This window comes from Haemaphysalis longicornis, unplaced genomic scaffold, assembly GCF_048455015.1.
Source record: "Haemaphysalis longicornis isolate Haplotype H1 unplaced genomic scaffold, Haemaphysalis longicornis Haplotype H1 scaffold_7, whole genome shotgun sequence".
NCBI classification, from domain to species: domain Eukaryota; kingdom Metazoa; phylum Arthropoda; class Arachnida; order Ixodida; family Ixodidae; genus Haemaphysalis; species Haemaphysalis longicornis.
In genome coordinates, this window is record NW_027526422.1 from 51,361,957 (window position 1) to 51,373,630 (window position 11,674).

Sequence of the window (11,674 nt, forward strand, 5' to 3'; positions counted from 1 at the left end):
CTGAATCATGCACCCCACAATGTATCCACCAACATGCCCACACTGCAGCATGAGGGTATCCCAAAGCACACCAGCAGCCCCCGTTATTCACACCCCCATTTGATTAGTTTAACAAAACACAGAGTTGTCAAGAACGCACCAAACCTTTTCTCACAGCACACAGAGTTGTCAAGAACGCACCAAACCTTTTCTCACAGCCCAATTTTATGCTCCGGAAAAGCGAGTGCAGAGATGGAGGGAGTTCAGCAAAACATTGGTCGTGGCAAGCCTTTACTAACACAGAGCCCACAGAACGGGTGGCGGCAGCCAAGCCCTCAGTTGTAGGTCATGTAACGAGGCGTTGCGCTGAACTTGGCGTAGGACTTGATCACTTTGTTGATGGCCTCCAGGAAGTCCTTCTCCGTGGCGATCTTCCTTCGTGCCCGGATGGCAAACATGCCCGCCTCCGTGCACACACTGCGGATTTCAGCACCTGAGCATCGAGAGGGCGGCACAGTTAAACCAACGGCAAGCATACCAACTGGCACAAGTCACTGAGCTTGCAATTTTATTTATTATCATCATCAACCATTGGTCACCCACAGGGTGCTCTTTTCTGGGAGAAACTCGACATTGCCAGATTTTGGTTCCTCAAAGACTGTTTATACCAATTGGGCAAAACCGAATTTATCCAGAGAATGCTTACGGTAGCACAGCTCTGCTGTTGCCAGGAGCACGGTGTACCTGTGACAGCAGTACCATAAAAGCTCGTTAATTTGAACTGACTCTGGTCCCAGCACCACCGATAATTCGAATGTGTCGGTATCCAGAACGGTTAATCCAGAACTTGGATTACCAGGTTTCCATTGTTCCTCATAGAAGAAGTTGGCCAGATTGACAACAATATGTTGTATATCCAAACCAAACAATTAAGTTTACTGGAGGTGCAAAACAACGAAACAAAAAAACAATACACAGCGGCAACCATGCTGCCGGTGCTGGTTTCACAATAGTGAAACCTAAACTAGTCTGAATTCGAATCTTGGACATCGTCCAATCACGTAGCACCTTGTATTGGCGTCACTGCTGTTAGCTGGTGCGGCCACCACAAACCGCGCATGGTAGTTTTTCTTCTTTAAGGCTTTATAAAGTAAACACGCTTTATCGCCCGGATAAACAATTAAAATTGCACTTATTTGAGCCAGTCTACACAGTGCAAGCAAAAAACAGGAGCTTGACAAATTCACTTCGGTGTCCCTTTAAGCTTGTTTTTAAGAGAATGCAAACTCAACTTTTTGGGCAAGCTGAGCAATTGTTTAGCGTAGTGCGTGTAGGTTTAGAGCTGAGGGTGCAAGTGATGCACTCAAAACAAACCAGCAATGCCTAATGGTGGCTGCCGGGTGTGAGATCAGTGCCCTCCACACCCGATCCCACATTTCCACTTCAAATCAAGGCCACTCACCAGTGCTGTTGGGGCATAGCCTGGCCAGCAGCTCAAAACGGATGTCCCGCTCAACGCTCATAGAGCGCGCGTGAATCTTGAAGATGTGTGTTCTTCCCTGAAAAGATAACAGAAAGAGCATGTACTAAACTAAATTGCGCCGTCTTAATGACGAAGTAAGAAAAGCTACCGTATTTACTCGGGTAATCCTCACACTTTTTTTCTTTGGGAAAAATCGGTGTGAGGTTAGGGGGTGTGATAATTAATCTAAACTTTAACTTAAAATGACTCATTTCTCGGTGAATAAGGCATTGCTTGCTTCCGGACAAGCACTGGGGGCACTACAGAACATGAAATCTTTCAAATAAAACAAACTTGTATTTTGTCTGCATGGCCCCTCTTAAGGTAAAAGTCCTTCAGAAAAAGGAGAGGAATACGAAAAGAAACCACCCACGAACCTCCAAGTCCGGCAGTCCAAACTCCACCTTGCGGTCGAGTCGGCCCGGCCTCATCAGGGCGGGGTCCAAGATGTCCGGCCGGTTGGTCGCCATGAGGACCTTGATGTTGCCGCGTGGGTCGAAGCCGTCCAGCTGGTTGATCAGCTCAAGCATGGTTCGCTGGACCTCATTGTCGCCCCCGGCACCGTCGTCAAAGCGAGCCCCTGTTGGGACAGACAAAATCTTTCGTCACGGAACCAGCACGAGACAATGTTTGTATTTAGCAGAGAATTTGCTTCAGGGGGGACACTGCTCTTAAAAAAACTTTTTTAATTTTTAAGTAAACTCTGTGAAACTTGTCAGTCTTGCTGCTTTTCCTCCACTGATTTCAAATATGGCATTATTTTTTTTTGTTGGTCAATTAGGTTCCGAGATAATTAGAGGTAATTAACCATTTTTGGAGGAACAATAGACAAAACTGTGTTGGTAAGAAACAGTAATCTTTACATTTTCTAATACTATGAACACTGGTGAGTGCAATAAGACAATTAGTTTTTTTATGCATCGCTTGGAACTAATTTTACAGCTCATTAAACCTTGGTGGCAACACTGGCAAGGAGCCATTTTGAGTGCCAACTTCAAACACTGAAGTTTAATGAGCGGTAAAATCAGTTCCAAGCGATGAATAAAAAAACTGATTGTCTTATTGCACTCACCAGGGTTCATAGTGTTGGAAAATGTAAAGATTACTGTTTTGTGACCAACACAGTTTTGTCTATTGTTCCTCCAAAATTGGTTAATTACCTCTAATTATCTCGGAACCTAATTGACCAACAAAAAAAAATAATGCCATATTTGAAATCAGTGAGGGGAAAGCAGCAAGACTGACAAGTTTCACAGAGTTTACTTAAAAATTAAAAGAAATAGTTTTAAGAGGAGTGTCCCCCCTTCAGCCTCCAGCTCCAACACAAAAACTTTCATCACACCAAAAAATTTAGTTTTAGCTTCAGAACTTCCAAGAGACAGCCTACTTATGACAGTACCACCGTAGACCTTGCTAGTGTGAGCCTTCCATTTACAGGCAACACAGATGCTTCCAAAATTATGTACACTCATAGATAAAAGGCAAAAAGCATGCAGCATCTTTCACCAGCTCACTTTGTGACTTCACACAAATGAACGGCCATTGGCAGTCGGAAATTCCTCCTTGCTCTTTAGCCATCAAAAATGCAGCCTCTGCCACCAAAACTCAAACCCGCTTCCTCACAAAAAGTAGCGCGGTGCATCAGTGGCTGTTGGATGAGGCATCCCAATTCAATTGACTGGTGTGCAGCCAAATACTTTCTCGTGCACAAACATGCACGTTTTGACTAGGTATGTTTTGAGCCAGCCAGGAAGCCATGCTGCCCTCTACAGGTCCGAACGGAATCGAGATAACCATTAACAATTGCACCCTAACCTCCAATGGCGTCAATCTCATCGAATACAGGTAAGAACAAAATTGAGGTAAGAACAATTGCACCCTTACCTCCAATGGCGTCAATCTCGTCGAAGAATATCAGGCAAGCCTTTTTGGTGCGGGCCATCTCAAACAGCTCTCGTACCATGCGTGCACCCTGCGAGTGGCAGGGAATGTAGGCCCACAAAACACCAGTCAGAGATGCCACAAATTGCTCGGCTAAATGTGCCACACAACTGTCTACAAGTCTGTCAGGTTTACAAGTCACAACCCAAAGTAGCAGAATAAAAAAAGGATTATTTCATGCCAGCCACATTTTGGGTTGCTGCATAGGTTCCATTCTCTCCAGGTCCCCAGTATTGGGATGGTTCGTAAAGCATCGCTGAAAAAGGTAAAAGCAACTGAAGAGTTCGCATCTGTACTATGGCTTGGCACATACGCGTGGCTGTACAGCCCATGGAAACAAATTTCTTGTCCTCGATACACAGAGCCGTACGCAGCAAATGCTTCCTTCCTCTTGTGCCTGTGTCTGCACACCTGATGTCACCCCTTCGAAATTCCTTCGACCTGTTTCGTCCTTTCAGTTCCATCGCAGCCTTAGGTAAAAAGATTTGCCACAACTACAAGTATCACAGATAATTCCTGACCATGGAAGAAAAAATTTTCCACAACTATGAGTATCACAGATAATTCCTACCACAGAAGAAAACAGGGAAAAAAAATGCTTCAAGAAAAATCTTGAAAGAGTGCCAAAATATGCCTTAAAAATAATAGAGCGTGTGTTGATTCACAGTCATTCTAAATGAGCATGAACATGACTCAACCTGAGAATGCTTCTTTGAACAATTCGTTGACTATTTATTTACAGATACATTCACCCATTCAGACCACTGAGTAGAGACAGAGGTAAATTGAAAATTCGCATAGAAAGCGAAGTTAACAAAAAATTAAAACCATTCCACTCAATGTGAAAGCTGTCGCAAGTGCAGAGCAGAGATTCGCATAATGGGCTGTAGCTCCGTAACTCGCTCACTGCTACCACCAAATGCAATTCAAATTTCCCGCCTTCGCAGTGCTCGCGCCCCCCTGCCTCAAACTGCGCCAGCGGGAGTTCTGTTCTTTTTGTGCTTGCTTTTTCTCCTACACGTGCCGGCGTTGCACTGCCACTTCTTTTCGCTTACCATCGTAAAAACCAACCCAACGAGCGTTCCTAAGTAAATGAACACAGGCGCTGCAAGTTAATTACGTATATTTGGCTCAAATGCAGTTTTCTTTGCGCTAAACAACGGGGAGATGTATGACAAGCGCCAGCGGTTCACGGGTTTCGAACGCTTATGACTACATAAACCGATTGGCTTTTGCAGCCTCTGTGGGACGCCGGGATGACAGCCGCTACGACGACAAGGCGAGCCCCTAAAGTGCTCTGCACTTAAAACCAACCTCAATCAACTGGGCTCGCATTATTGGGTTGTCATAGAAACGTAGGCCCAATATGCAGGATTCAACGAGGGTAAGTGATGTGCGGCGTGGCAACAAAAACCCCGGCTCTTCTCACCTCTCCGACGTACTTCTGCACCAGCTCCGAGCCAATGACTCTGATGAAGCAGGCGTCCGTCCTGTTGGCAACTGCGCGGGCACACAGCGTCTTCCCCGTGCCCGGGGGACCAAACAGAAGCACTCCCTTGGGTGGCTCGATACCCAGGTTGACAAAGCGCTCGGGCTGCAACAGAGGACACCAAAATCGCCATTAGTTCTCACTTAACAAGCAAGAACTTCATACGACCAGTAAGAACCTTATTCCTCTTTCTGAGCAGCCGAGCGATTGAAAGAACAAACTAAACACATGGTCGACAAAAATTAATGAGTTAATTAATTGATAGGAAACGCCCCTTGACATTCGAGCTGCACTTCACGTGCTCGGCTGTGACAGAGATGCTTTTCGCTCCCTGAGGTGCACCGTTCCCACTTAGAGTGTTGGTAGATACGACAGTGTAGCTACATCATGTACAGTTGAAACTCGATTTTACGGATTTCCCGATTTAACGAGCAAATTCGGACTCCCCTGCAGTTGTCCATAGGCTTAATGCTTTTATGAACTCGGAATAATGAAACAAACTTTGCCAGCAAACTCGATTTAACGAAGCGTTCCGGGAAAACCGTGGAGAGCAACCCGGCCCTCGATATGTTTCCGGCATGCTGGCTTCCACATTTCTACTTCCGAGGCTGCGTCGGGCTCCGCAAGCCCGCAACATGAGGAGGAAAAGGCATCGCCCAGCTGTTGGGAAGAGCTTCGCGGCGTGACGGATAGCCGCAGATCAGAACAACACCGACGCAGACACAGACACAACAGAAGTTCTTGACAACAAGGAGATAGTGCATAGCAACGTGAAAACTTGGGTGAGTTGGTGATGCATGTTGAACCACAGCAACAGTGTACCTGCTTGTTTCCAGCACACAAGAGGAGTCTGAAGATGCGAACGATCCCGATACTGTCGAAGCTCCCGTCCCCACACAAAGCCAGGTGACCGACGCTGTCCACCTTCGGAGGCGGTTTGCTGGGGCACACCAGGGTGCCGAGGACGCTTTGACTTCGCTGGCCAGCTACGAGAATGTGTGCTCCCGCTGCTTATGAAGCGCACGCAGGCGAAAATTAGAAGCTTTTTCACTCGGCAATAAATTTGTCGTTCTCTCGACTTTACGAAGTTCCTGATTTAACGGAATAATTTGCTGGTCCCAGTGACTTTGTTAAATCGAGACTCAACTGTATCAACCCAGCCATTCTTTCGATCCCCCTACTTCCAACTCCCCTCCAAGCTGTTTTTTTTTCTTTTTTTTTTGCACGTGCACACTGAGTGCTCCATGTGGGTTGCACCAGAGGTGTTTTCTGCGTACACGGGACCACCAGACTTTCCTTTTGCTTAGCCATATAAAGCTTCACTGAAAAAAAACAAGCTACAGCTGCACTTGCCATCAGACGCACCAATAAATAAGACCTGTCTTTTCACCAAGCTATGGTTTTCCCCAGGAGTTTTTGAGAGGTGGACACGGGCAAGAGCTAAAGAATTTTTCATTTTTATCAACTATTGAACAACCCTGGTCAAATGCCCGGTACTGTGGTGCTGCAGCGTAGCGAACAGTGGAAGCTCTTAAACAAAACGAGAAAGCGACAAGTGCAAGCATTGACTCCAAGATTTGCACGCAGCTGGCGGTCGGAGACTGCAAAGCCACTTGTTCAGTCTCCTTTGTTACGTAACCAAGTGCCAAGAGGTGCAGCCCACTGCTGCTGCTCTCGCACAGTGGCTGTTTTAGTTCCTCAGGTGCACATTCCAAATGGGTCAGTCAGGGCAGTGGGTGGCCTACTGAAAGCAATGGCCTGTGAAGCGGAGCAGTGGGCAGCATTTCGACCGCCAAACCCTGCACCGAGCCTAACTTGCGCAAACTCAAACAAAGTATGTTTATATTGCCTTTCGGCCATGAGAGAAAGCCCAGCTATTTTGATGTCCATTTAGAATGTGCCTTGTTGGCTAACCTCTTTGCTTACTTGCTTCTGTGCACAATAGCACTACTGGGCGGAAAGGCTTGTCGAGGAATATTCCAGTAGGAAACAATAACCGTGGCAGGGAATCAATGATATGTATAAATAACTGCCTGGAACAGCATGAGGACGTCAATTACCACGTTTACTCACACACTGCACACACCCCATGAAATTAACCAAGGTTTCGCATTTTAGATGCGACTGCATCTCATTCACTCGCCTTGTCCCTCCATACGGCGTTGTTGTTGTCCGTCCACACCCCTCCCCCATTCTCCTCACCGCGCGGGCTGCGCTCTCCGCCGCTCACCCCCTCTCCTCTCCTATAGCGAACACTCTCTCGCGAGGGTCATTGGATTGGATTGGCTTGGCTTGGATTAAAGTGGATTGTGTTGGATTGTGTTGCGTCATAACTGCGCCACGTTGCGTCATAGCCGCGGCAGGGGGTTCACGGCACGTTTGACGTGATGGGAGAATCAACCTAACGGAAACAACAACGGAACCCCCTATGCGTCGCATCTACACAGGGGTTCCCGCGAGGGGAGGTGGGAGTAATTTTTCTATCCCTCTCTGATCAGACAAGTCATGTGGACAAAAGGTGCGGACAAAGGCCAGTACAACACTGACGGCGAAAAAGTGCAAGCAGTGTGTCAAACGCAGGTTTGGTGCCTTTGATGTGTCCTTTGACTGGGATGGTGTTGTAACAACGCAGTCCCACAAGATGGGGATGTGCATTTCAAGGTCACCTGTCTGCTACGCACATAGGTGAACCCAAGGCTATCGCAAAAAGAGGCCTCCTGTTTACTTCCAAATGAAAGGCGCAGTGAACGTGCTATCAGAGCAAAATTACCATCTGGCTGTCCTGAAAACGTTTGCTACGCTAGGTTCCCTTGTGTAACGTTTTAGGTAGTATTCTTGCAAACCCTTTTAGCAGCAAACAATCTTCTCCAGGGTGCCCCGCAAAACTGAGCCACAGCATGCATTAGCTATACACAACGCCAACATTCCACACAGAAAATGACCGGTAAAGACTTAACTGGAAATCTTACCCCTCAGAAAGGCACTGATGTTCCAAAGTAAAAAAAGTATGTTCGTTACATGAGTACCTACAAAGTCTTGTTTTATAAATCTAACCTTAAAGCCTGCGCATGCCTTGCTTCCTTCCATCCAAATATTGCCGCTTAAACCTTCGACACCCAAAACTTCATTTTGCATAAGCGTGTGAGAAGTTTTTTATAATCTAGAAGAACTTCTGACATCACAAATATGAAGTCAGAAAAAAATGTGGTTCATTAGGACGGACACTAGGACACACTGGACACTGGGAAACACTAGGCACTGGCTGCCCATATATCACTTGAACAAGAGAGCCACCTTGATCACCACGATTTATGGTTCAAGTGAAGACAATAACATACAAGTTTGTATTGCTATCACTTGTAGCAACAACAAAATTGCACAATTCGGGTTACCTGTCCTCTCTTCTTTGATTTTTGAAGGTCCGGGATCCTTTGTCGGTCGAAAGATGGTGTTAAATGTCGAAAAAAAAAAAAAAACCCACAAAGTGTGAGAAAAAAAAATATTGAGTTGTTGTTCCTGAGCAACACTAGGCATCAAACACTGAGCAACACTGGGCATCTGCGAAGACATCAAGGGTGAGTGACAGAGGAGAATTGTGGTTGCTCACTCACATGCAGCAGGGGCATTTCGACGACCTCGCGGAGCTTCTCGATCTGCTCCTTGCAGCCGCCGACGTCCGTGTACGTTACGTCGGGCTTCTCTTCAACTTGCATCATTGTCACGGTCGGGTCGATCTTGGGGGGCAGGGGAATGTGAATCTGGTACTTGTTGCGGTCCACCCTGCATGAGAGCCGTACCACTGAGCTCGCTGAATGCACTGCAGGAACCGTGATACCGATTACAAACAGAAGCAACTACCAAGCATACACTATTGGTCAAAAATAAAAAGTCGGTGTGCAATGGCAAACTCTAGACCGCCTTTTTTATAGCCACTCGCATCACCAAGACTGGGAACGCACACTTAACCTCACTTGAATGTGCATAAAAGAGAGGGGTTGAAAATAAGGCAATGTTTGATTGACTTTTCACCACTACACATACCTAATCCTGTCAATGTTGCCAGAAGCTATCAAAACTAGAGGCAACATGCCGTGAACTGGCAGCTGTGTATCCGCGCAACCACGTTTAGGTATCAACCGACAGTGTGCCACAAACAACACCAACTTCCCAGCTAGAAAATCCTCAGTGCCAAGTAATGACACGCGTTAAATTTATAGGAAAGTTGCATTACTTGGCATGTTCTCGGTAGATGCCGTACTAATGTTTGTTTTGGACTTGAGACCGTTTTTTTTTGTCCGGACCAGCTGTGTTTCATACTAGTTAATGATGTGTTCACCACCTACGCTCAAATGCCGACTGTAACTTGGTGCGCTAACGCTGTTTTGATTTCACTTCACCACCACATCTGAAGCTTAGCAAAAAAAATTCTACCACAGAGCAACCTCCATTCGGTGGCACTGTGAACAGAGCACACTAAAATGTAACATTGGTGCGCAAGGTAAGCCATATAATAAGATGCTCCATATCGGCTGCCTTATTTACAGACTTCTTTAATTTGGCTGCCCAGCTTAGCTGCACTAGCTTCGCTGCCATCATTAGGTGGCTGAGCTAGTGTGCTGTTAAACTTGACTACTCTGGAAGGACCGTACTAGACCAGAATTCTTACCCGACTCTCATGCCTTCTTCAATGTCCGTCGGAGCCACCGAGTCGGCCAAATCTACAACAAACTTTGCAAACTGCTTGACATTGATGATATACTTTGAGTCCTCGGTGTCGGCATTTATTATTTTTGTGCAGCGAGCAACCTGCGGGAAAAGAAAACAAAACAGCGTAAAGTTCATTTTCAAGAAACATGCCAAGAAGAAAGCAGGATATGATGGCGCCAGAAGGGCGCTTCCAAACACACGCAAGTATGAACACTCCTACTCAAATCGCCTCTTTGCAGATAACACGCCGTTGTTAACACACCAGCGCGCTAACCACGACTTTCATTGATGTTCCTCATAAAAATTGGGCCCATCTCCCCGCGAGGGGGACTCGAGTAAATGCGTCGCATAGGGGGTGGGTGTATTGCGTTAACTAGTGTTTGGGGAGTTGGTGGTAGTGAATGCGTTGTATCAGCAGCTTCTTGACGTAGTTTGAATGAGTCAAGGATATAAGGCGCGTTCGTAGCCTCCCATTCTGTGTCGGCTTTGTGGCGCAGTGGGCAGAGCACCATGTACATTGCGTTCCGCCCGCAGGGTCGAGGGATCGAAACCAGGCGCCGGATAGTATTTTTTTTTTATATAGTGTAGGGGGAGGGGTGCGGACTACGACTACGGACGTGAGTTACTGAAATGCTCTGCATTTAATACATACGCAGATACATGTACGAGTTTGTGCTGGTGCTATTAGCCCACCCTGAGTGCGGCACTTTCCGCTTACCTGGAGTGGCTGTTCATTTTGAAGAGTCTGCTTGTCGGCAGCCAAGTCCCACAGCGCGGGCGGCGCGAGGCCCGTGTCGGACTCCTTGATACCTGCAAACGGTCGCGTCAACGCACCCACAGGCGAGATTTCCGTCACATTGGCGTGAGATAATATCCATTTCATGCACGAACTAACCTGTGAGTTCGTTCACGTGCTTCAGGATGTCTTGGATGTCTTGTTCGACTTTCTTGATCGCCTTACTGTATTGCCCGGCGCCCTGGAAACGGTCAATCACTTTATGATACCAGCCCAAGTTTATCACAATTCAGCGTAAATAGGAAACGAGAGGTTTTCTTACGTATGTCTTAAGCAGAGCGATGTCGCCTTCATCGAGCACTGTAAAATCGTTTGGAAGGTGCAAAGTTAATAGCGGCAGTAACATTGCATAACAACGGGGGAAAAGCGCGGATATTTGCTGGGTGGCATGAAAATGTTAAAACAACATGTCCATCGCTAAAAGTACGGTTGAAATAGCGTAGTTTATAAACGAGAACACGACGATGACACATCAAAACTTGTTCCGTTCACAGAGCGTGACGATTGCCGTGTTTAGTTTACCTTTTATTTCTTGCTCCTTCTCCTCCTTTTCATCTTTCTTGGTTTTGCGCATGTCGTCTCCCAAATGATCGGGCATCTTTATGCAGTTTTTGGCGCTTTTACAGCTACCGCAACGATACTTCGAAGAAACGTCGACTGCACCACACAACACACAGCAACTCGCAGCACTACAGCCGAGATGCGCCGAGATGCGGCGCCAGAGGCGCTGTTCCTCTAACAACAACCAGGCCTGGCAAAAACTGAAGAAAGAACTAGCGCTGCATTCTGCCCAAAAAAAAGTTTGGCGTAGAGATCTTTTACTGCGTTGACATATTTTGTGAGGCCGAATTTTCTCAACAGGCTTATTTTGATAGCTTTATTTTTATAAGATGACTACTTGAAAGCGCAGCGAAATTTTTTTTTTCTTTATGACTGTGTTAATGCGCCAAAGTGCCCAGTACACTAGTTTCGGTTTCGGTTTCGGCGTGACATATACGCATTTGCTACAGTTTGTTTTTTTGCATGAGCTCCGTGGTTGAGTGCGCTGAACCGCAACCACCAATCATGCAGGCATATTAGCGCCTCCTTTTCTGTGTTTCATTTGATACTAAGCAAAACCCAATGTTTTCACGGAGAACTGGGACCGACTTAATGTGGACGATACCGTCGAACTCTGAACCGTCCAGAAACGCCGTCAGTTTTGTCAGCGCTGCAGTTTTGAGGGTAGGCACTGATATGT

The 11,674-nt window shown here is 46.5% G+C and overlaps 1 protein-coding gene across 1 annotated transcript; it reads right to left on the reverse strand.

The window, feature by feature from the left end:
• Positions 1-253: 253 nt before the first annotated feature.
• On the reverse strand, positions 254-11,158 carry Rpt1 (26S proteasome regulatory subunit Rpt1). The gene is made up of 11 exons (XM_077677250.1): positions 10,957-11,158; positions 10,697-10,734; positions 10,534-10,615; positions 10,357-10,448; positions 9,598-9,737; positions 8,543-8,711; positions 4,872-5,036; positions 3,386-3,473; positions 1,879-2,081; positions 1,442-1,538; positions 254-472 (listed from the first exon to the last, which is right to left on the reverse strand). The coding sequence occupies exons 1-11, from the start codon at positions 11,030-11,032 to the stop codon at positions 315-317; spliced, it is 1,308 nt and encodes a 435-aa protein (XP_077533376.1). The 5' UTR covers positions 11,033-11,158; the 3' UTR covers positions 254-314.
• Positions 11,159-11,674: the final 516 nt, after the last annotated feature.